Source organism: Rhinolophus hipposideros (genome assembly GCF_964194185.1).
Source record: "Rhinolophus hipposideros genome assembly, chromosome: 26".
In the NCBI taxonomy this organism is placed as follows: domain Eukaryota; kingdom Metazoa; phylum Chordata; class Mammalia; order Chiroptera; family Rhinolophidae; genus Rhinolophus; species Rhinolophus hipposideros.
In genome coordinates, this window is record NC_138072.1 from 8155671 (window position 1) to 8182341 (window position 26671).

The window sequence follows — 26671 nt, forward strand, 5'->3', positions numbered from 1 at the left end:
AGCAGAGCCAACCCAGCCCCATAGGAGGGCACCCTGATTTCCACTCCCAAGAGGGTGGTGTGGACTTGAACAGATACTTTCAAGTTTATGTCCCTTTGCCAAGGTGATGATGGCATGAGATGGCATGAGACATTGATGTTTTGTTTTTGGAGGAGGTGAGGAAAGTGACATAAAGGGGAATTAGTTCTGTGTTGGCTCTATTAAACATGGGATGTATGAGGGTCATGCAAATTTAAACTCAGAGACAACTAGCTATAGGGCTAGAGCCATGGTAAGGATCTGAACGGATAACAATATATTTGAGAATCATTGGCATGTATGTAGTGGGTGAAACCATAGACCGATATGCAAATTGAAGGAGTCAAATAAAGAGGAGTAATCCGCAAAAGAGACAGAAAACAAAAACAAATCACAGAAGATCTTGGAAGCCAAAGGAAGAGATAATTTTAAGAAACGGGGAAGGCAGCAAAATAATTGGCACATTGAAAAACCATGAATCATTCAGAAACAATCCTAAATCAATATGACTTTCATTTTTCACTGATCCTTTACATATAGTGCTTGGGGCTAATGCCCCGTTTGCACCCTATAGTGACTCAGTCACCAGGCTTTTCTGGACTTTCTCATCTTACAAAAAATCCTGCAGATATTTTAAATCACAAAGCACAGGGTTAACTAAAAGGGCAAAAACAGAGGCACCACACTTCTTGGTTTCAAACTACATAACAAAACTATAGTACTCCAAACAGGATGGTCCAGAGCAAGGAAGAGAATGTCCTTGTGACCAGATGCGAACCGCAAGAAAGAGGTAGTATTAGCTCCTGTACAAGACGGGAGGACTCAGGAGAGAAAAAGTTGAGATTCTGTGGGTTGTAAAATTAGTTGCCAACCAACTGGAATAGAGATGCGTCTAACACCACTAAAACTGTGAGAAATACCAAGGGAGAGAGAGCAATGGAGAAGTCACAGAAGTACCAACCCCAGTGAAAAGTCAACTTGGTACACATGCAAGACCAGAAAAGCAGCCTGCTTTGGGGTCTTGCTAGTTTTGTGAATCCCTACCCCTATTTCAGCCTACATACCACAGAAGAAGAGAGCGATAAAAATAGCAGTAATGCTCTCAGATTACCAAAATGTATGCCAGTGGCAACAGAAGTGGAGCAGTACGGATGTAACAAAAGAGAAGAAAAAAAAAGACACGTAATAAGAATGAAAAATTATTTCAATGAATATTTTAAACATCATGTTAGGTTTTTTAAAAAAGTCATATTAAATTTTTGTAGAAAGCCAAATAAACCAGTTTGAGTTCTAGTTCAATAATTTACCCTGTCACCTGCCCACACCCTAATCTAGGTGTAAACGGAGAATGTAACGGGCCAAAGGCAGTGACCAGGGGGCAATGTGTTGAAAAGAGCCCATATCATCTCAAACCCTTGTATAATTTGTAATTATGTGTATTAAAGACACACACACGCGCACGTGCAATGAGAAACAGGTTTGACTGGTATATGCAGACCACCATACTATTTAGTTGCTTGAGGATAGGAATGCCAAACAATTAATGGATATAGTCCCAACCCTAGACAAATTTATAATATGACCAGAAAACAAAACCAAACAAAACAAAACAACATGGATTTCCATCCCATCTCATCTTCAAAAATACAGCAGTGAATACAAATTCATAAAAGTGAATGTCCACAGGAAAACAGGAAATGAGTAGAACATTAAAGACAGTGCAACTTTGCAAAATGATTAATTTACTTTCAGAATGTATTTTACACACTGGGGGAAAAAATCATATAACTACATGGTAAGATATGTTTCTTAACTGCCAGTCTTGAAACCTAAATTAGAAAGGCAAGGACAACATAAATGGATGCAGTAAATTAATAAATAAATAAGCAATAAATTCAGGGGTCACGTAAAACAAAATATATACATGCATGCTACCTGTCCTAGCCCTTATATTGTGTGTGTGTGTGTGTGTGTGTGTGTGTGTATGTTTCTTCTTTGAATATTTCTTTACCTGTCTTTTTCCACATCCACACTCTAAGTTTTTTTGAGGGAAAAGGGTTTCATCTAGTTAAATATCTCCAGGCCCAAATACTGGGTACATCTATCAATGTATAACAAAAAACCTGTACAATGGATCTCTAGGAAATAGCCAAAGATTACCACATATTTAATAAATGCAGACATCAAAGAGTCAGAATCATATCAGCAAACTAAGGAGGACACAAAATACTGCTTTTTACAAAAGATACTGCAATACAAGTCATTGTTATTTTTAAAAGCGAAAGTCATTACAAATATAATTTAATACAAATACTTCATCATTAATTCTTATGAATATTTACCTTCCAGTGTGATGATCAAATCCGAAGTAAAGATCCTTACAGTGGTCACAACTTTGCCCAGACACGGAAGCATCTTGGCAAATGCACTGACCAGTCAGGCTGTTACAGGTGCGATTAACGGCCCCCGTTGCATGGCATGAGCACGGCAGGCAGCCGGGGGCATTGCCTGGAGAAATATAAAAACCTGAAAGAAAGAAATTAAACGTTTTTATATATTTTTTTCTATTCAGTCTTTCCTTACAAAGATGGCATTTTCATTACATCAGAAAAGAAGATACTCAATTATGGCACGAAACTAATTCCCATACAAATGTGGTCATCACTGTTCTTAAGCATTGTGTCAATTATAACCCAAGGAAGGCTGGGTAAATGATTTGCGTTGTACCTGGTGTCTCTCAGGCACCTGAAATGCGGTGCATTTCAAACCTCCTGCGTGGTCTTCCCACTGAGAACTGGTCCTCCTCTAATCATTTCTTTTTCAGCAAAGGGCATCGCCATCTGTTCAGATGTTCAACCGAGAACCCTGAGACAACTTTGCCAGGGTGGCCAGAGAAAACACAGGATGCCCAGATAAATGTGAATTTCTGATAAACAATATCCTTTGGGTATAAGTACGCCCCATCTGATAGTTGCTTATGTTAAAAAAATCATTATCCGAAATTCAAATTTGAGAGTCCTATATTTTGCTAAAAGTGGCAACCCTCGAGTCTTTCACTTCCCTCCGCACCTACGTCTAGCCAGGTACCAACGGCCTTCTAAGAATGTTAAACCCGCTCCTCTCCATCCCCACAGCCACCTTCCTAGGTAAAACCACCACCAAGTATTTTTACAGTTAACCTGTGCCCGAAGTGTGATCCTTACATTCATTTTCATTTAGTTCTCCTAGCAATGCTCATAATTCACATATTATTAGTATGTCTCTATATAAAGTATTATAGAAAAATGAAGGTTAGGAAGGTTGAGAAACTTCCCTAAAATGATAGAGTCAATAAACAGCAGAACCCCCGTTCGAATCCAGGCACCTCAACTACAGAGGCTGTGTCATGGAACGGTGTTCCCTTTGTCCGCCTTCTATCTACTCTTCATAGCATAGCTGGAACAATCTTGTTCAGAGCCTAGTTGGAACATCCCACTCCCCTATTTAAAATTATTTGGTGACTTTCTATTCCATTTAGGAAACGATATCCCAACCCCCAACACGGCCTTTAATCCTCCTTTCAGGTCCTACCTATCTCTCTGCAGTTCACTGCTCATCACACTCAGCCTGTTCTAGTCACACTTCTTTCTTTTCTTGATCCTTCAAGGGCAGTTTTGACTGCTGAGATGATTTTGACTCACCTTTTCGGTTGAGTTCATCCCTACATACTTCAGATCTTATGATTTCCTCAAGTAACCTACCCTAAGTCTCTTCCAGTTTCACAACATTCTGTTCAATTCCCTTTAGAGTGCTCATGACAATTATAAATGAATCTCATTTCCACCAGGTTGTAACTTCCATGAAGGTAGAACCTCATCTCATGAATGCATGACTATCTCCCTAGGATCCAGTGCAGGGCTTGTCACAAAGTAGGTAATCCATAAACATTTAAGGAATTCACAAAAATGTACCCAGTTGTTAAACAGGCATTTCCCACAAGTATGACATTAAAAAACACACAAATTTTAGATTAAGTATAAAACCCCCTTCTTTTTTCTTGTAGCGAAAGGAAAGAATTAAAAACATGATTCAAAACTATTTTGAAGTTATGTGAAATGTCTTGGACCCAGAAGGCGGAAGTCAACAGTTATAAAATTAGAAAGCCATTGGACACTTGAAAGATGGAGCAGGCAAATGAGGGAGAAATGGCTCTTGGTGTTGTGTGACATGTATGTCTGTGTATTATATGCACACATATATGAACATGCACTTACATACACACAAGTGCATGCATAATGTTACAAGGAGTTTTATTGAAACGATGGCGGAGAGGGATTGCAGAAGGAGTCTAGTGAATATCGTTCTGGCAAATGAAAATGAAATGGACAACTGTCACTATCCCTAATTTAAGGATATAAAATCTCAGTGGTATTGAAAGAGAGGTGAAGAACATGAGCACAAAGCGAATCCATTCCTTATTATCTATTCCATAGGGAAAAAGAAAACGTAATGGGAACACTATAAAACCTATGTGAGGCTTTAGTGGAAAACAAGTCATTCTTTCTAGCCATCAACAATTAGTTTTTCTTCTCCTAGGCCCTACATATTCTCTCTTAGAAAGCTGCAGGGATAGTAAAAATAGAAAAGACTGTGCTCTATGAGAAGCAAAGAAAGCAGCTTGAAATCTGTGCCATTCCGTTGGAAAGAACTGACTAATATAATCATTTTTACCGTCATTTACAACTAGATTATGTCACTTGCTTCTCTGCATCTACTGACAGCACGTGCCTTGTATGTGTTTCCAGAATTAGTGAATGGCCATGTCAACTCATGTATATTCCTATACTGATTCATCATGTGATCAAAGGCACAACTTGAGAAGACTTCTATTTTGGATTCAAAACCACTGTGTCTGTGACTGTCTGTATTTTTTTCTTCCTGTGAAGGTACCTAGGTCCTCAAATCCACGATGATAGTACCACGAATGTACTAACAGCTCTCCAATTTGGATAAATTTCCCATTAGCACAGATACTTAGAAGCAGAATTAATTTGGACTTCTTGCAATAGCTTTGAGCCATAGAGAATTCTAGAACAATTATGGATGATTTTTACAGGAGATGATTTATTAGTTAAATCTGTAAAGACCAGGGGGGTATGGTTTGGTGCAGAAGAGTGGGCTGCCCAATTTTTAGAGAATAAAAAAAGCCATAGAAAAATCAGAGATACAAGCAGAGAAGAACAAAATAAAAGGTATTAAAACACCTAGGGAGGCTGCAACCTACAGGTAGAGAGCTTCAAGGAAAAGATTACACTGGAATTTTGTCTCGAGGTTAATTTCGCCTCCTCTCAGGAGCATTCTTATAAAGGTTAATCCCACTAGTATTTCAGTTGTCCTATTTTTAAGCAGTTCTAATTAGGATGACTCAGGTACCTTCCTGTTCAATGATTACCTCTTGCTGTACCTGAATGTGCCTAATTCTAGACCATTACCTTTCCTTTTATGGCTTCCAACTACAGAAAACAACGTTTTCCCTTCCCTCCTCCTTAAGCTTCAACACCTAAGTGCAGCTTACAGATACCTGACCTTAATTTCTTTTCTTTTGCTCAAGACATTTCTGATTTCCTCCCATTAGCTCCACTTCATGGCCTGCATCTTCGTGTCTGTATCATTTTTGACTGATCTTTTGGAGATTTCTTTCCATGAACGATTTTGTGCTACATACTGAATCACCGCCATTAGGACCATGCTATTACCTCCCATTATGGAGTGCTGAGACTTCACACAAATATGACACAAATCAGCCCTCTGCAAGTTTATTGTTTTGCCCAATTTTATTTCGGCTAAGCCCTGGTCCCAAGCAAGACAAGTCTCATGTGGAAAACAATGTCACCCGTATCATAAAACAGGGTTGCTGTATCCGGGAGAAGGTTTACAAAATCCTCAGAGTTCAGAGTGATTAGAGAGGCGGCTGTATTATCTCCTGTAGTGGCCATTTGCACACACAGTTCCCGTCTTGGGCATAAAAGGAGAGCCCATTTCCCAGCAATGTCCCCCCCGAGGACCATGAACAGCGAGGTTCTACCAAGGTCTCGAAATGGGAGAAAGAAAACACGTTTCACCTCTAGGCCTTATTCAGAAAAGGAGGGCAGAGCTGAGGGTAAGCACTAATTAGAAGCCATTTCGAAGAAACGACTCTCAGCTTAAACCAGAGAATGGACATTCTATGAAGAGAAGAGTCTAGGGAGGAATTTCTGGCTCGCCTTTAGCAAGTAACAAAAGGCTATGTTAGCAATGGTTTTCTTTTGTTTTCGTTTTTTTAACAAATCAGTATTTTCAGAATGAAGTGTAGTAGAGGATGTTAGTTTTCAAGTAGAGGAAAGAATAACAACTTCCCCCCATTTGGCATTTTTACATAAAAATAATGGTAAAATTATTGACAGAGTTGACCTATCAGATAAAGTCAACTTTGTTTTTGACTTTTTCTATTATTAGTTTTGTTATTATTTATTATTATTATTATTTTATTATTGACAGTGAAAAGAATAAATATTAATATGAGCCATCCCAGGGTATAATACCTCTTGTTTAAAAAAAATTAAACTCTTTATACATCAGTTTAGATATACTTTAAATTCTCGGCTTTGATTTCTTCTTCTGGACTGTTATACTCTCCTTGAGTACTTTACCAACTCCCATTTAGTTTTAAAACTCAGCTCAGAAATCACTTTCTCAACTACATTCCCATGTCCCCCACCTTTCAAGAATTAATCAGTCTGTTCACTTTACTAGTCCTTTATATTGCCCATTTCTAATAACGCACTTATCACACTGTGTTATATTTACATACAAGTAAGTTTCCCCTACTAACCCATGATGCCTTAATATATTTGTCATTATGTATCTTACATCTGCAAAGCCCCTGGTACTCAGTAATTTATTCAATAGATGTTTACTGGGAAAAAAAAATGGACATATGAATGAAATGGATAGATGGCTGAGTGGATGGATGGGTAGATGAATAGACAGATATTTCTTACCCCTTAAAATATGAGATGATCTCTTTAACACTGAAAAAGAAAATGGTAAACATAAATCTGTAAGTCATGAGAGTGAGAATGGCCCGGCCTCGCAGGAAATGTATATGAATCAGGCACAATAAATTGTAAATGTAATCCTTGCCATATCACCATAGGGAACAGTGCTTCAGAAACAAACCATCACCCCCAAAGCATGCCTCCTGTTCGAAGAGCAAAAGCTATAATGACGGGCTCCTATAAGGAAAAAGATTCTATTGGACTTTTCAGTTTTATAAAAAAACTTACTCTGCTCTTTATGTGAATACCCATGAAAGGCCTCCACAAGCATATTCTTTAAGTATCAAATCGAATGCCAACAATAAATAAAAATAATGGCAGCTCTGATTATATCTTGTAGATTATAGATGGATATGAAAACTCACAGAAAACACACACATATGTTTCCATAATCCAAAGAAATATTTTTAATTCTTTCTTCCTGTTTTTCTCAGTCTCAATAGTTATCCACTGTATGCTACGTGACGGCGACCATTTCAAACATGTCTCCGACTTAATCCATGCAGATCACCCTATTTCTACATCTCTTGTTTCAGCTCTTCATTATTTGATCACTGGAGCCCCTCCCAGGACTCTGTTAATTTTCATTTCATAACTTGGATTTCAGACAGCAAATGAGCTACCCAGGACCTGAAGCTGTAAGCCAGAATTATGAATTGAGATGAGTTTGAGGGTGGGGACAGGTTACAAATGCTTGTAAGTATTTCAATTTTAACCCACATTCAAATTTTTATTGAGTAAATGTTTATGACATATATTGAGTTAGTCAGAAAAAAGTTTCACACTTCCAAAGTGCAGATTCTGGGGTCAGATGGATCTGGATTTGTAAATGGCCCTTCTACTTAATTAGAACCCATTTTCTGGACTATAAAATGGGAATAATACTGGTCCTTTCATGATAAAAATACTGTACCTATTGAATGGGACAGATACAACCCCATTCCAGGGTCTGGCAAACAACAGACACTCAGTAAATATTATTTATTAGCATCACTGCAAATCTTATTAGGCAGTTTTCTGTGAAAGTGAGGTTTTCCTAAATTAAAGCTTAAATAATGACTTGTCAATGTCTTTTTTTTTTCCCTTGATGTTCCTAAGATTATGGTCCATATTGCCTATGGCAAGATTCTTTTCTGATCATTTATCAAGGAAGAGGCGCTTATGCTGAGACCCAGGTCGCTCTGAGAAAAAACACATTGCTCTGTAAAGCTTTTTCAAACACTGGGACATGTGGCATAATTGGATCCCAACTTTGATGCACTGATTTTTAATGGAATATCAGCCATCTAGTTCCAATCCCATCGGTAGGGTCTTGCATGCAATTTTGGTGCATGAGCTCATTATTTAACAAATCTGATATGCCTCTTAATGAAACAAGATACTCTGTTTTACTTTCCAATAGTATGTATGACTTATAAAACAAAACCAAAAGTAAATACCAGAGGAAAGCATGAGCGATGGTCCTATTAGCACAAAACATGTCATATGAAGCTGTTTTCATTATAAATTAGCCTTTATTTTATCCCAACGCTGCAGAGTCCTCATAAACCCTCTCTGCCTCTAGTTCTCAAGGACAAGGGCGGGTCACTGGCTCGAGATGCCTTGACATCCCTCCCTGCTTTTCTCGGCCGGGCCTCTGATTAAGTGCCTGCTACCGAACGTTACGAGGTCATCCACTGAACAAACGAAGAATGGGGAATCAGGTTTACTGTGCGGTATTTATTAGTGTGGGTATGTGTACATTCATATATGTACACACACTCCAAATAATTTTAAATTAAAGCTTTTTTAAAATACTTAATGGAGGTTAAGCAGCATTTTTAACCTCTGTTCGAGTTATTGAATGGCATATTAAACCAATGTGGCTCTAATGTACCTTCTAATGTGCACTGCTGCTTTAACAAATTGCCTATAAATTTTAGTTGAATTAAGCCTATTCCTTGTACATTCAAGTAAGGTTAGGTTAATAATACATGAGGCTTCATTACATGCACCTTCCTTAAGAATGCTTTTTAAGACAGTGAGACAAGAATGTATGAGCAGCACCCTCCTGTAGGCCAGTAATACGTACGGTCACAAAAGGGCAGGCAAAGTCCTCAGGCTGCGCAGTGCCTCCCCCACCTCCCGCCCCATTGTCACACACATAGGCCTGGCGTTCCCCCAGCAGTGCTCAATCTGGTCTCCCCAATGAGTTTAAAGGAGAGTTTAAACAAGTAGAATGAAAGCTTCAGATCGCGGCGGTGCGCTCTGACGTGCATACTGCAGAGCTGGCGACTGTGAAATATCTGCTTATGATAAAGATACTTCAGCAGAAGAGGTTTTTCTTGTTTTCAATGTAAATTGCACAGAAGACAATGAAACCAGAAAACAAAATTCAATGTAATTTCTGAAGCTAGAATAATGCAGGACCAAAGGAAAAAAAAAAAGAAAAAAAAAGTCCACATACACACTGCCACATTGCACACATTGACCTTTCCATATGCTACATAGATGTGTACAGAATATCTTGTTTTGTCAAGAAAAATGCATTATTCTCTCCCCTCCTCTGCAGGGTAAACCACCACATCCTCCCTAGGTGTGTGTAGTTATGGAGCGCTCACCGGCTGGCACTGGTGCCTAAAAAGAGGAGAATGCCATTAAGGTGTGTTTGTGTGTGTGTGTGTGTGTGTGTGTGTGTGTGTGTGTAATGTAATTATTCACTTAATTCAGGAAATATGTACGGAGTCCCCACTATGGAGACACTGCTCTATGTGTCTGGGACATCACTCTGAACAATCTAGAAAAAGCGATTTGACTTGTAGGCTGGAGAGCAACAAAGGAACTGAAGACGCACGGAGATGAAGTCAGAGAGACCATGGATGGTACCGGCCATGGGAGCCGTTAGAGCCCATCACTTTTGTTTATTAACTACAATGACGGAAACCAGACAGATGCTGGAGGGATAGGATCTGACAAAGTGTCACTTTGGCTGCATGTTGAGAAGTGATTGAAAAAGGAGACAAGAAGAAATAGGGAGTTGAGGAGGCTGGTGAGCAGTCCAGGGGAAAGAATAAAAGGGCTGGAACTAGGATGGATAGATAAGTGAGGGTGGTGAAAAGTGGCCAAACTCTGGCTACAGCTGAAGGCAAAACCAGTAAAATTCATTTTGACAGAAAAGACAAAGGTTGTGGGGAAAAGAGAGAAATCAAAAGATAACTGCAAGGATTAAGCTTAAAAAGATTACAACTGGGCCGGCCCGGTGGCTCAGGAGGTTAGAGCTCCATGCTCCTAACTCGAAGGCTGCCGGTTCGATTCCCACATGGGCCAGTGGGCTCTCAACCACAAGGTTGCCTGTTCAACTCCCCAAGTCCCGCAAGGGATGGTGGGCAGCACCCCCTGCAACTAGCAATGGCAACTGGACCTGGAGCTGAGCTGGGCCCTCCACAATTAAGACGGAAAGGACAACAACATGAAGCTGAACAGCACCCTCCACAACTAAGATTGAAAGGACAACAACTTGACTTGGAGGAAAAAAAAGTCCTGGAAATGTACACTGCTCCCCAATAAAGTCCTGTTCAAAAAAAAAAAAAAAAGATTACAACCCAGGAAATATTAGGGTAACACGTTCAGTTAAGTATAGTTGATTGAACAATTGTTCCCTTCTGGAATCAAAAAAGAAAAAGGAAGAAAAAAAACCGAAGGACAGAAAAGGAAATGGCAGCCAACAACAGAAGTCTGTCTACCAGTGAAAACCCATCACTGGCAGGGAGAGGCCAACAATAAGCTAATAGACACGAGTTGCAGAACTCTGAAAGAAATGTTTGGAATTAAAGCCTCCAGTATTATCATCCTAACCTTCTGAAGTCAAGTGTGAGGTGTAGTTAAGCCCTTCCCCAACCGGAAGGTTTCTCTCTCAAATTCGGAGAAGACAATGACTCTTCTTAGAAGTTAAACCTGGAAGGGTCTGGACTCCACAGGGCAGGGGCGAAGGGCTGGAGTGAACGTAAGGATTGCATGAAAGGCTGCTTGTGATGGCTACTTGATGTACCAATTTGGCTAGGTAAGGCATTCAGAGGTTGGGTCAAACACTAGTCTACATTTGCTCTGAAGGTGTTTGAAAGATTTTAGCAGAATGTAAGAACAATAATCTACAGACAAAAGGGCCTACTGAATGCCCAGGAAATTTTTTTTAACAAAAAAAACATCATCATGACATTTTCTGAAATGAGATACATAGAAATGGTAGCAGTTTTGAGAATATAGGAAAAAAAAAAGGAAACAAGAATCTGATTGGCACTGTTAGGAGATAATTATGAAATAATGTTTGAGGAAAAACGATTCTATAATACTCATAAAATTTGAAATCTTAATAGCTCTAAGTGTGGAATAACAGTAATCCCCAACATTCAAAATTTTGGAAAGAAAGGTTACTTCCATCCCTGTGCTCTTTTTCACAAGCTAGTGAAGTGTGTGCTTTACCAAACAAATTTTCAAATAAACCAAGGAAACCAAGGAATCACATAGGATTCCTGAACAAGGAACACAACACAGGAGATGTGAAGGAAATTTTCAGTACAGCTGCAAAGGTAAACCTCAACTAGAGTTTTGCAACGGGATTAGAGATCATTCAGCTCAAATCAGAAATTCTGACCTCCTGTGGACTAACATATTCGGTCGGGAAAAAATAGATTGAAAAGTTTTGATTCCTAGAAATATTTAAGAGATCCCTAGAATCTAAGCAAAGGCAATTATTCAAGAAAAGGAATATAATCAAAGCCTACCATAGGCATAGCTGTGAACTAAATAGTCATAATAAAATAATTTCTGAATGTTGATTTAACCAAATAAAGGGATTATTGAGGAGTAGCTATACAGAGCTAAATCCTCACCTCTGTAACAGGAAGATAGAGTCTAAATTTTAAAGGTCAAGGTAGAAGAATATATGTAGAAATATAGAATTAAAAGCCAGAATAAGTATCTAAAGGAGCTGTACGTGGTTGTTCTTGGTAGAGAGATTTATGGGAGAAGAATGGACTTTGTGTGTCTTTACAGTCTACCTGATTTTTCAAACAACTGCATGTAAATTTTGGTAAAAATATAAATTGAACGGAAAAATTAAAATACTGGCAAATCAGGGTCAATCTTTTTCTCCCCACTCATGATCCCTTCTATCTCCTTCTGGCCCCTTTCTTTTTGGGATGTATTGGGTACAGTGGCTCTTTGCCTAAGCACGGATGTCACAAAACTCCTCTGCAAAGATTTATGGCAAATTGTCCTCTCTTTTAAGAAGGATATAGAACAGGGATTGTCACTATCAATGAAAATAATCATATTCAAAGTATTTTTGTGTTTTATTTACTTGTGCAGTTGTCTTATTTCCCTTTTTAGAGTTTTAATATCTTGACAAGAAGGATTATCTTATTCAACTTGCACTCATACAACACTAATATAATGCCTTGTACACTGCACGCACTCCATAAGTGGTCGGTTTAATTGAAGACACTGATAAATAATCAGGAGTTTTAAAAGAGAAAATAAAGCAGAAAGTGCCCCTCTGCAGAGAGGGGGTGGGATAGAGGAAGGGAATGAAGAAACGCACCAATATATACCAACAGAAGTTTGCTACTTCCTGTGTCCTGACTGCTTTGTTCCCCATCAGGTTTTCTCGGACATCCAGATAACATAACCCCCTTAAGATAGTTTGAATTGTTTTCTGATATTTTTATCTCAAAATGAATTAAATACTCATCCATTCCTTCCTGTCTTTTTGGATTTACTTGTCACACTGACCAATGTCAATGGAAAGGTATGGCTCAATTCTAAGTTGGATTCCTTGTCACGTAAAATAGGACTTCAGTCCTACTCATCCAATGCAGGCAAATAAATTTCTACCATGGTCATTTTCACAGGTGCAGATAAATCAGAGCTGACTGTGGCAGACAGAACAATTAGTACAGCTGTGAGACAACTGATAAATATTTACACTTATCACAACACCATGATGATTTTATTATAAAGAAAAGTATATTATTGTAGTTAAAATCACATAAAAACAAGGGCAAAGCCATAGACAAGGTCCATCTTTCTTCCTGTTGGGAAACAGATGGAAAGATGGGTACAGTGGGACTAACCACTACCCTATAAAATTGCCGGCATTCAAAAATAATTCTAGATCTTTCTGTATGATGCCAGAACATATAGCCCATTTATTAAAAACGTCTGGTCACTTTCAGTCAGAAAATCAGTTCAGCAGTGAGTATTTGGCATTGTATAGATAATTTACTTAAGTTTTCCTTTCTCTGGAAAATAAAATGTATTCTTCCTGATCTTGGTCAGATTTTTTTTTCAGTTGTTAACAGAGGATTTAGTTCAAGTTGAGAAATGAAATGTAAGTCTCAATCATGAAATGTCTGATTGGCTGGCACCCATCTAAAGGGTTACCTCAAATACAGCAACTTAAATATGCCACATAACCTCAAAGAAACAGGTTATACACATGTTGCATAACGAAATAAACACTGATATTGGAGATACTGTGTTTCCCCAAAAATAAGACCTAGCCAGACCATCCGCTCTAATGCGTCTTTTGGAGCAAAAATTAATACAAGACCCGGTCTTATATTATACTGTATAAGACCCGGTCTTATAGTATATTATATTGTATAAGACCCGGTCTTATATTATACTAAAATAAGACCGGGTCTTATATTAAGTTTTGCTCCAAACGACGCATTAGAGCGGATGGTCTGGCTAGGTCTTATTTTCGGGGAAACACGGTGAATATTTTAGAAGTCTCAACTGAGTAACAAAGAGGATTCACCCAATATGAGATACCAAAAAGAAAAGTCCCTGTATACTGAGAAGGTGACACATTTCTCTCTTACCTGGTTGACACTGATTGCATCGTCTTCCTTGACGATTAGGCAAACATAGACACTGGCCACTGACTGGGTCACAGACAGTTCCAGGTAATGTCCCCAAAGAGTCACAGTCACACATCTGGCAGCCTTGAGAATCGCCAATGGTTAAATTGTACCTGTGAGGCTCACACTGATTACAGTGAAGACCGGTGACTCCTAATTTGCAAGGACATTGTCCTGTCGATTTGTCACACAGCAGAGAGCCATTGACTGTCCCAGTCTTATCGCAGTTACAGGGCAGGCAGAGGAAAGAATTATTTTGCTGTTGGTTCACATATCCGTCCAAACATTCACTGCACTCTCTGCCTCCAACATTTGGTTTACAGTGGCACTGCCCTGTCCTGGCGTCACAGACAGTCCCAGGGAGGGACCCAGCTGTGTCACAGTCACAGGCCTTGCAACCGGTGATGTCCAACCCGTAGAAGTGTTCTCTGCAGGTGTCACACTGAAGTCCCTGGACTTCGTGTTTGCACTCGCACTGCCCAGAAAGAGGATTGCAGAGCGTGTTCACCGAGCCGCGGAGGTCACACCGACAGGGTTCACATCCATCGTCATTAAAACTTTGGAAGAATTTAAATCCGACATTGCAATGATCACATCGAAGCCCTAAAAAGAGAACTAGTTTAAAAAAGTGGAAAATGCGAACACGATTCTATGCATGCTTTCAGAGAGCTGAAACACACACAGTGCTGCTGCCGACATTTAGCGCAGACAAAATGTTGGGTGGTTTCTCACAAGTAATTCCACAGAGGGCTAATCGTATACTCAAAATAGGATGGTCATACGTAATTTGGCATTCACTTATTTTTGTAACATGCTCTATTAAATTGTATTCATTCATTACTTAATGCAAAGAAAAAATGCAAATGTGGCTTCCATTACACATACTAAAAGATCTTCTCTTCAACAAATATTAAAACTATTATTTTAAAACCAATAATTATTGTTAAAAGTTATTGTACTTTTAACAACAACTATATTAAAAGTATGTGTAGTCATTTTACATTAACAAAGTATGTTCATTTAAAAGTATAGTACAGAGTAAAGTACATTTCCAAAGCCAGAAGAACTGCATATTACCACATTAGTTATTTTCCTAGAAATCAGAATCCCCTAAAAAATGTTTAATAAAATGTTAAACTGATAATTATTTTGAGGACACCCGTCTATAAACTCACTTCTGAATATCACACTCTTAAATAATTAATGAAAAGAAAGCATCCAGAACAATTTTTAATTTCAGTGCTTTTATACGCTCCTATATTTTATCATTTTCAATTAATATAAATTATGCTCTCCTCGGCTCATAAAGTAATCACATTGCCTGTCATAGTGTCTGCTTCAGAACATACTTCTTTAAACACTAAATAAATTCTGCTGTTTAGATAGCTTCTCTTTGAAGGAATATATACATTTCACAAACAGAGGAAAATGTTTTAACACCTCAACTTAAATCTCTGACAACTTAGATTAGGTTCAAAAAGAATATTACAAGGCAAAGGAATGAAAATGTGTTTTTTTTGAATAGTAAATGTTGACATGCAAAACACTTTCTTTAGATACCCTTCACATGTCCACGAATTTAAATAACTGATTATGTGGGGATGAAGCAATTGTAACATTTACTTCAGCTTTAACAGCATTAAAAAAAAATTAGTCCTAGAATAACAGTCAAAAACACACTCAGGAACTCATTTGTAGAAAAGCATTTCCTAAACGGGAAGAAAATGCATAATATATATGTATATATATATGAATAAAAATTCAAGAACTCCAATGCAAGGCAAGTTCTTTAACAGTGATGGATGACTCACCTAAGGCATATCATTTAATTTCAATAAGGAAAATAAAAAAGGACCACTATTGCTGCAAATTTTAAAAATAACTGTATTGTTAACAAGAATTATGACTCATTTTGAACTATTAAAATTGGTCTACATGGATTCATATCATATCAGTTTTAAAAATATGCGCAGCGCTTATTTGAATATGCCATACATATTCCTGACAGGTAATCTATCCCTAACGATACTCAGGAAGGCCTACAGGGCATCACATTCTGTGTTAACAAGTACAGGCGAGTTAGCACACTTGGCATTTAATTCACATTCTTCTCCCTTTTTATTCTAGATGAATGACCTACTTTAATAAAATTATTGGTGCTAATGTATTTTACTGGTGATAGAATCATTAGTAAGATTTAACAGTTTTGTTAACTCTAACAGTTTGCTTTCTGAAGCAGATACAACATATACTTGTGTTTTCTGGGCTTTTTTGCCTTGCTCCTAACAAGGTAAAAGTGAATCAGGTCACTTGCCAGTCCCATTTCAAAAAGAACTATGTATACATACCAAGTTTATATTTGTATTAAAAATACAGAATGTGCAGAAATAACTTCGGAAATAATGGTATCAAAGTGGTGATTTTTATCTTCAAAGAAATATATGTTGTCCTGCAGGAAACTGTCTGGGTCAACCAGTAAAACACGTAAATGGCAGGGAGGTCATGACAAATTCAAAGTCAATAGTAAAGTTTGAGTTTTCTTTTTTTCTTCCTGAGGCTGTGAAATCTAATCATCATAAGAGAGATCCCACTGACCTAGAGAAGGAACTATTTCATTGTATTTAAAGGCATTTCTTTAAATTGTGTTTTCACATTTTGAATTTAAAATATATCTCCCATTAAAAAACAAAGGATGCCTTATAGATTAAATTCTAAGGTGTAAAATTCATTCAGCATCCAGACAACACTTACAGAAAAAATGTGCTTCTCTGTATAAGTTGGTCATGTGTGTTTTCTGTAGTTTTTGTGTGTTTGAAATGCAAGGGTTTTTGTTTCTTATAGATTTTTAATGTAATCTTTCTTTAAACCAGAGAACTCTTGTGTAATACCATTAAGCACACCCATATCATGTTTTATTAAATTAAAATGATTGGCTGAATTAATAAAATGACGTTACATACGTCAACATATAGAAAAGGTAAAATCATTTGTTTTGGTGTCATATCTCGGAAACAAAAATGCTTTTCAGAATGCCATGTTCACATGTATGTGTATCTTCATGTACACATTTCTGTGTGGTGTGTGTGCAGGTACGTGTCTGCCAGGCATGCTTTTATTATAAGGTTCAGGTCAATGTTAGAAAACCCTGGAAGACGCGGTGTCTTGAATGACAATAGAAAGGCAAAGGTCTTTTTTAAACTTCCTATATGAACCAAGACATGTTCAGTTACAATACAAGACTCACTTCATCAGGAAACTTTCCTCTCATAATATTCTCATATATCAAAATTTCAAAGTGCATTATGTACATAGTGCATTTTGGGCACTTGATAAATTTTGCCCTTATGTGGCTGTGGTTCCCCTCAAAAATGTTGGATGTAATAAATTGCTATAATCAAATCTAATTTCTGAAAAATACCTGTGGGAGTAACAAACAAAAAAGCACGTCGTGTATAAAAAAATGATAGATAACACTGAAGCTGGCTGTTTATTATAATCAGCTTGGCACTGAATTACAAAATTAAAATTAGGTGGCCCTTTATAACTAACCCTAGCAATATACATGATCTGTGGAATTACGTTGACTTATTTTGCATTTCATAGGAACAGTTCAAAGAAATATAATAGAAAAAAATGGAGAGATTTATCACAAAGGACCCTGTAGCACAGAATATTTTGAAAAAAAATCCATTTATTTTGGTCTATTAAGAAAACTAGCATGGAAATGATTTGCTTAGAACTCATTAAGTATAAAACATTTTGAAAAAGTGCTAATTTTCTAAAAGAAACATCTATGCAGTAAGCAAATTATATTTTTCTATGACTTATTAGTATGGGACCATGTGACCGAATGCAGCTACAGACTAAAGAAACTTCTAAAGGGTTGATTAAACCAAGCTTCAAGCTGAAGTTTGATGGGATTATTAATTTAATCATTTTTAGACAGTTAATTTCTTCGAAACTGTTTTCCTTTTCCAGCCTGCCTTGAGCAAAGAAATCTGCTTTACTCTTCAGTTAAGAAATCAAACTGAGAATTTTATTCCAAATGGTAATAGAGATGTGACTGTAAACTTTTGCATTACACATACCAATAACGTTTGCTTTGCACTTGCACTGGCCTGAATTTGGGTGACAGGTAATATCTCCATCCACTGTCCCAGAGGTATTGCAGTTGCAAGGCCTACAGCCATCAGGCTCCAGCTCTTGGAGATTGTAGAATCCATTCTGGCACTGATTGCACCGTCTGCCAGAAACACGTCTCTTACAATTACACTGGCCTCCAATCTAGAGAACATACAACATTTTGTAGAAAGATGAACACATCTATTTTTAGATAATTTGCTCATTAGGTACAAGACAGAGAGGGAGGGAAGAAAAAAAAAACTTTAAATGTTAAACAGACAAAAAGGTAATAAGGTATTTTTCCTCCTGACACAAAAACATAGGAGGTTTCAGCAGGGTGAATATATAGAACCGGATGAAAATAAACCCCAAAGTCAGTAGTATGTGTCTAAAAGGGTAATGTGAAATTAAGCATTAAGCACTATATTAAAAAAAAAATCAAAATATAGTCATGTGGAGACTGAAAACAGAACAGACAGCAGTTAATTTAGTCTTTACAATTTGACCTCTGTTTCGTTCCTCTCGTTTACTGTCTCTTTTCATCCAAACCTATTTCATACGTACCAGGTACTTAAGGAAGACTTTATAATAATATCATCCCATCAAGGTTTTAATAATGTTTAACATCAAAGTTAAACAGTCAATAACATCTATTTATGCTCACTGATACTGACCCCGATAACATGTTTTTTTTGGTTTTGTTTTGTTTTGTTTTGACACAATCCTGCTTTGAGGAATATTTCAGCATATCTCTGGTTCATTTGTAGCATGGGCTTAATCACATTAAGCATATTTAGCTGATTTATGCTGCAGTTAAAAAATGGGGGAAAAGTTACATGTTTTAGAGTACTGTCAAGCAAAATAGCTGAAAAAAGGCATATTTTTCTTCTTCAAGCTGTTATTTGAGAATGAAAATACATAAAACATTTAACGCTCATTCTACTGTATACATAGATCATACTACGTTGGTTTAAGAGGATAATTAAGAGCTAAAGCTTTTCCTTAGGGAACATACACATATAAACTGTCGAGTAAATATGAGAAATTCGATCGCTCAGGACTTTCACAAAAGATGGGGTACAGATATGAAATCTCTTGTAAAGTCACTGGCATTTCTCCCCAACTTCCTTTCGCTTGGACTGAATCCATCTCTCCTCACTTGCAGGCAGGAAAGTACATGTGAAAAGACACGGTTTGATTTACCTTGAATTTCAGGGATGGTCCAAAAAAAACATTATGACGTTGGGATTCAGTTACGAAGATGTAGCAAAGGGCTTTTGAATTAAATAATTTTTACAAATCTATCAGTGTCTCATTTTACCTCATCTGAGAAATAAGGACTCAGTAGGGCCATTCTTTGAGGATGAAATAATTGACATGAAAATGTCTAAAACTCTGACAAATAAAGGTTGATACATGCATCAGACGTTATTGTGGATAACAATGAACCTCAGTGTCAAAGATGCATGTAAGTCCAGAAAGATAGCCAAGGACCCAAGCTGCCTCGGTGGACCAGGCTGCCTTCCCCACCCCCACTTTCACCCAGCCCCTTGGGAAGCAAAATGTCACTCAACACAGACCTGATCTGGTCTGCAGAAAGTGGTGGCCCTTATTGGTGGGTATGTGGTATGTACAGCCATGAAAAGCACAGCACATCACGTCCACCACCCTATAATTAAGCCCTTATTTTCTGCTGTGGCTTTGCAGGTATTAATTAGTCTTGTTCCCTAAACCATTGGCAAGCCCTTTCGGGAATTGGACATACATTACATGTCTGGCAAAGAATAACTTCATACACGCCCCATGTCTAATGAGCACTCTTTCAGAGGTCAAGAGCAAGATAGAGTGAAAAAAGGCAAAAAGAAAAAGAAGTGTTCTGTGCCAAACTTGATCTTTTTTTATATTTTTGTTGCATTCTTATTTAAATACAATGCATATAGCACCTGGGACACCCATGTCTCTGAAGTGCTAGAGAAGACTGCCTGCAATCCTAATTCCATTCCTGTTGAAAGACAAAAGGGCTGGCTCCTTAAGGTTGTAAGAATTCTGTGTGTGGATATTCTCTTGGTCACCCTGGTCCTCATTCCTGCTTCTTCCATTTTGGAATATTTTTGCCACCTGAGAGCTCGCCCTATAGGTGAACCTTGGCCAATGCCTCAATTTCAAGAAAAGGAATTCTTGTTAAAAAAATAATAATAATAATAAAAATTAAACTTTACTAACGTTTTGGGTGAAAGAATAGTGAAGCTGTACTTTCCAACCGATAATATCTTTTTCGCTTTCCTACAACTGGAGATTTTCATAGGTTTCTGCACTCCAATGAGCCACCATCTTGTATCCCCACTCCTCACCCCTCCCAATTGGTGTTTACTTTCCCTCTTGACACCCACCTCTCACTTTTCACACAGAACATCTCAAAAACATCCATTAGTGCCTCGATTTTTACAACACCACAGTCTAATTAAGGTGCTTCTTTTCAACTAAATCAGATCTCTCCGTATGAAAAACTCTGTTGCAAATAAGATAATACTATTTTACCACCATTGCATTAACCTAAGTGTTTGTATAATACATATGAATTATACTTTCTCTATATTAGCTACACCCTAAAACATAAGTTAAAAGTGAGAGACAAAAGCCTTTATAGTTTTATAAAATGAGTTCATTTTAATTGGTTTCTCAAAATTCACCTGAAAACGTAGCTTTATTTCTGTACAACTCAGCGGTAGATTCTCTTAATTTTATGTGAGAGAATATACATCTATTCATAGTCTAAGACCAATTTCTGTCCACCAAGAAGTACAAAGAGAGAAAGGCATGCCCTCTCCCTTTAAAAATACACTTCTGAAAAGTCAGATACAATACTTGTGTGTCCCCACGCATTTTGGCAGACCATTTCTGCACTAACCTTAGGCTCATTTACTGGTTTTCTTTGGCCAACAGGATGTCAGCAAATATGATGCAAGCAAAGGCTTAAAATGCTTACAGCTTGGCATCCATCCCCTCTTGCTGGGCTTGGAAAGTACTGGAAACCGGTACTATTCTTAACCTTGTATGAGTGCTAAGCACCATATGAAAGCACCATATGCTTTCAGGTTGCTCCTTTCCCATCCTCACACACATGCAATGATCGACAGTCAGCTGAACACTTAAACCGTGTTTCCCCAAAAATGAGACCGGGTCTTATATTAATGTTTGCTCCAAATGACACATTAGGGCTTATGTTTAGGGGATGTCATCGTGAAAAATCATGCTAGGGTTTCTTTTCCGGTTAGGTCTTATTTTCGGGGAAACACAATAGGAGATGCCCCGTGGATTTCTGGAATTATCCTTCTGTGCCACTCTCTCTGCAAACTAGTAATTTCATTCTCCCCCAAAGTCTCAGCTTATGTCTTCATTCCAGGGAACCCTCTGGGTTTCACCTGGGTTCTCCCTACCTGGTCCCCGGCCTGGAAATTCTCTCAAGGTGATAACAAAGGGCAACTACAGGACCTGGTTAATTTGCTTCCTGATGCTTTTGGACATCGGCCACACTACCTGCTGTCCAGGGTCTTACAAACCATTATTTAATATACTTTGTCCGTATTTTGTTTATTTCAGGTGGGAAGGTAACTCAGGTCCCACTATTCTGTTTGCTTGGAAGGAGAAGTCTCAAAAAATTTTTTAACCTCACAAAACAACTATAAACTGAATTTACAAGATGACTAAATCCAAAGTGAATTTTCATGAGTTGCACCATAGATGGGTAAACATTTAACATAAGCTCTAAGTTCTGAACTCAAATCAGACACAGATCCAAGGAAGCTTGGCAGACAAGCTCTGCTGATTATACCACCAAAAAAAAAAAAAAAAAAAGGAACTGTAGAGATCAAAACTGCACACCGTCCATTGACAGTTCAAAGCAGCCAAAATCAGAGTCCTGAATCTTCCATCATCCCCTCAGCAGACCTTTTCCTTAAAGACAAAATCTGAAACTTGCATAATCTGGATAGAAATTCGCAGAAGCATAAGGCACTCTGAGATGTCAGGAAACCTAACAAGAAGCATCACAAATAGGAGAATTGAGAAACATACCGTGGTCGTGCATGTGGTTGGGAGCAAAGGAAAGTGAGAGACAGATTTGTTTTCATTTGGTGACTATTCAGATCATTTAAATCTATGGTCACTTTATTAGATAACTGTTCATCGAAACCCAGGATTCTCATGCAAAGTGAAATAAGTCAGTCACAAATTATGAAGAACAAGTTCTTCATAATATTACTCATATGAGGTTTGAAAACAGTCAAACTCACAAACACAGAATAGACTGGTAGTTGGGGAAGGGCTGGGGAAAGGAGCAACCAGGGAGTTTCTTTTCAACAGGTATCAATTTCAGTTATGCAAGACAAAAAAGTTCTAGAGACCTACTATAGTTAACAATACTGTATCACGCACTTAGAATTTTGTTAAGAGGGTATAACTCATGATAAGTGTCCTTAACACAATAAAAAGGAAAAGAGAAACAGAAGACTCTGCCTCAATAGAGCTTACTATTATAAGCTGATGCTACCAAATAGGGTAAATTAAACTGTAAGCGTGCTGATCGCTAGGTGTATATCTCTGATGGTGATAAAGACTCCATGCCCAGGGAACACAGAAACAAGCGCTACGTATACTGTACACATTCTGCTTTCTGACAAAGAACTGCCGTTGCTGGAAATGGTTCATTCAGAGATTAATAAAATGAAGACCAAATTTGTGCAGGAGGGATAGTAGAGCAGAGGAAGGAGAGAAAATCACAATATACTTCCGTTCTTAGGGAAAAAAGATGTAAGTGTTGACTAAGTCTGGCCGCTGTTTGAAAAATGTACATTTAAATACGTATGTTCAAAAATAAGAGTTTTGGTAAAATTCAGATGATTAAGCAGGTATCTATGTCCTCTTTTTGCTCATAGGTCAAATAGAAATTTTAAAAGAAAGTATAGCGCCTACACATAATGAGACCGGTAGGGAAAACAACAGGGAACAAATTTCACAAAAAGTTTCAAAGACAGAAAATGGAAGGAAGAATTAAGTGAATATGCACAATATCTCAATGAGTCAGAGAAGCTACAATATGGTACCACTTGATTTAGAACCCTAAAACAAGAGAACTTTTATTATTTTTTTTCCTACAAAACATCTGAAAGTCTTCAGATTTATTTACAGGCCACAAAACACTTAGTGAAGTAGGACACAGGCTTGAAGTTAGACCAACGATTGTCAACTGGGGAGTATCTTCCCCCGAAAGAACATTTAGTAGTAGTGGCTGGAGACGATTTTGGTTATTTCAACTGGGGAAGGGATTCTACTAGCATCTGCTGGGTAGAGGTCAGAGATGCTGGTAAACATACTGCAATGGCCAGAACAGTCTCCCCCAGCAAAGGATTCTCCAGCCCCAAATCCTGATAGTGCTAAAGTTGAGAATCATGAGTTTCAGGAATTCTACTGAACGAGGATTTAGATTTCTAGGTCCCCATTTCAATCCTACACAGCCAGGACAACTACTCTTACTCCATGGAGACATCAGTCTTTACTGTCAAGAAAAACTGAAATTCAGCAGCTCCGTTATATCGGACCAACTGCTAATGAGAGGCTGTGGTGTAGGGCAGATATTGGAAAGTTAAGTCTACAAAATAGGGACCCCTTACCCCCTGCCACCATTCCCCTTCTTCTATACTACTTCTCAAGAATGCCAAGAAATAGACTTAGTTTCCATGAAGAAGAACATGGCAGAGAAAAGCTACAGAGATAATAAGATCTCTATGTTGATATCTGGGACTCTAACACTTGCAAAGAAAAGCTCTCTTGCTGTTCATTCATACGTACAGGAGAAAAGTCCAGTTTGGAAATGGTTTACCATTTCATTATAGACTAGAACAGGCAACAGGGATTCATCAGACATTTGTGCAAAATTTCCAACATGAAAAAGAGGGACCAAACAAACAACAAAAAAAAGATAAAGAAAGAAGGAAAAAGCCACATTACAAACCCCATTACAATATAAGTGCCACAATAACAGGAGTTTGAATCATTTTACTATTTGTGAAATGCATGACTGTTCACTTCAGAGAAGAAGCCAAACTGTAGAAAGATCAAGTTACTTCTTGGGGGCCAGACCGCTAGTAAAGGGTCTGACTCCCAGATCTTTGCCCATCATCACTGTTCTAAATTCACCGGCTGTGATAAACTATGAGTCTAACAACAGCAGGAAGACCCAGGGAAGGTCAAGGCAACGGCCTATCTCTGTGATGAGCCAGATGCCAGCGCAAGCATCAGCCATGCAGCCCAGTTAGTATTCATGAATTTCCCTGAAGACCACTGGTATTTGCTATGGGTTGCTACATATCGCCTTGTGACCACTTTCAGGCCCTCTCCCTTTTGGATCATCCTGCAAAAGTCAGTGGCTCCAGACTATGCAGCAGTGGTAGACATGCATGGTCAATTGTGTGATAACTGAAACAGTGCATTTGGCAGGGATATTAGTGGCAACAGAAAAGACTAAGATGCTGCAATAATTATTGTAGTCGGCTTTCTCAATTATCCTCTACATTAAGAATGGAATTCTATCAGGATGAATTTAAGGCATCGAATAATCCTTACACGATAACTTGTGTGTGTCTGAAAACAGCACTTTTGTGTTTCAAGAAAATGTGCACCATAATTTAAAGATTAATAAATTAGGTGAGCACAGTCGATATTTATCAGAGGTACTCTACATAGCAGACCCCATATTTTAAGTAATTTAAAGCTACATTTTTAAAACAGCAGAACTATATGTCTTCCAAAGCACTGTTTGGCTGGTGGTTGAGACAGTCTAATATTCTATAGATTATGTTTTCTCAGAGAACTCACTGACAGCCAATGAGGTAATATTGATGTTACGAAACAAATTTGAAAAGTAAACTCAAATGTTTAAGAATACGAAGTCTACCCGGAAATTGAATTTGATTTGGAGAGTGCTGTTTGAAGAGAGATACAAAAGAGAGCAAAGAAGAAATATTTTAATCAATGAATACATTTTTTGAGAATAGACACTGATGGGTGAAGTGGCTGAGGAAGGAAGAGAAATGGGAGCCCTAACATAGGATAGAATGACACAACAGCTCAGGCTTGCATTTTTACCAGGTATTCTATATATTCAGTTTAAATCAGGTAGTCAAAGCTGAAAGGGATTCTAAAGGAATCAGGGACATTGATTATATGGCCACAGAGATCTTGAGTTTCTCCAAATCCTAACAAATGTTGGCAGAACTGAATGGCAACACCAAAAAAGGCCATGAAGAATACTTATAACACAACTGGAAGAGCAGCTACCCCCAGAAATCCCCAAAGAGGAGCAAGTGTCACATGGCCTGCACGGTATCAGCAGCTGTGTGAAGAAAGCAGGGAGAAGTCATGGGGCATGTGACTTTTCCAAGACCCGAGAGCTAGAAAACAAAGATTGCATTTTCAGAACGAGCAACACAAGTGGGATGGGTGATGGTGATCAACAGAGGGTCAAAGAGACCAAATACATGGTGATGCAAGGAGACCTGACCCTGAGTGGTGAACACACAATGGGATCTGCAGATGATGTATTACAGAATTGTACCTGAAATCGATGTAAGTTTACTAGCCATCATCACCCCAACAAACTTGAATTAAAAAAAAAAGAAAACAGGAAGTGATGGCAAGAGATCTGCTGTGGGAACTGAAGAGACTGGAGTTGGGTAGCTTCCTAAACTCTCAAAATGGACTGAGCCAGGCACATTTCCATGGCGAGGCCCCACACTGCGCAGAAACCACTGAGAGTGGACAGGCAGGAGAGAGAGTTCAAGTAGAAAACACTTTTAACAACAGTGATTTTGAACTTAGGGCGGGTTTCTCATTGGCAATGACAAAGTCAAGTCTTACAAAGTTGATTTTAAAATAATAATAGTAAACAATACATTTTGGGACACTGAAATTTAATTTACCAGTTCCGGATGTGTCTATGTATACAGTGAATAGTATTCACTATTATGTACCCCTTGAGTAGCGCGATGTCCGGTACACAGTAGCATTCCACCAAATATCCGTTCATTGACTGAATTATTTAAAATTGTTACTTCACTGAAATGCATCCAAAGATAGCATCAGATATTACAGAAGTTATGGAAATCACAATGTCTACTCGCTTTTCATAGAACGTGATGACTTCAATACCTTCTCAGAAAATACTTAATCCAAACTGTTGTCCTTTCAAGTAAAAAAAACATTGACTTTAAAACATCTGTCTCAATCAAGCATACATGCCAGTTTTAAATATTGAAACACTTGAATATACAAATATGCATTCAACATACGTTTAGTGTATTCTGAGATGAGTCCTGTGATTGCCCACAAACAATTCCGACCTAGAGAGATAAAAATCCCTGATGGTTGAGTCGAGGAATGCTCACTTAATAAAAGGCATGTCGGTGGTTCTCATGAACACTAATACTTAAGAATTAGTGTTTAGGGCCGGCCCGGTGGCTCAGGCGGTTAGAGCTCCATGCTCTTAACTCCGAAGGC

General features: G+C 38.1%; 1 protein-coding gene across 1 annotated transcript in view; it reads right to left on the reverse strand.

The window, feature by feature from the left end:
• USH2A (usherin) overlaps positions 1 to 26671 on the reverse strand; it is a gene marked incomplete at both ends in the record, with an annotated part of 554530 nt that overhangs the window by 423728 nt on the left and 104131 nt on the right. The window contains 3 exons of the mRNA XM_081039194.1: positions 2361 to 2544; positions 13958 to 14599; positions 18085 to 18280. Of these exons, the coding sequence (XP_080895320.1) occupies positions 2361 to 2544; positions 13958 to 14599; positions 18085 to 18280 (1022 nt within the window). The remainder of the gene's footprint in view (positions 1 to 2360; positions 2545 to 13957; positions 14600 to 18084; positions 18281 to 26671) is intronic.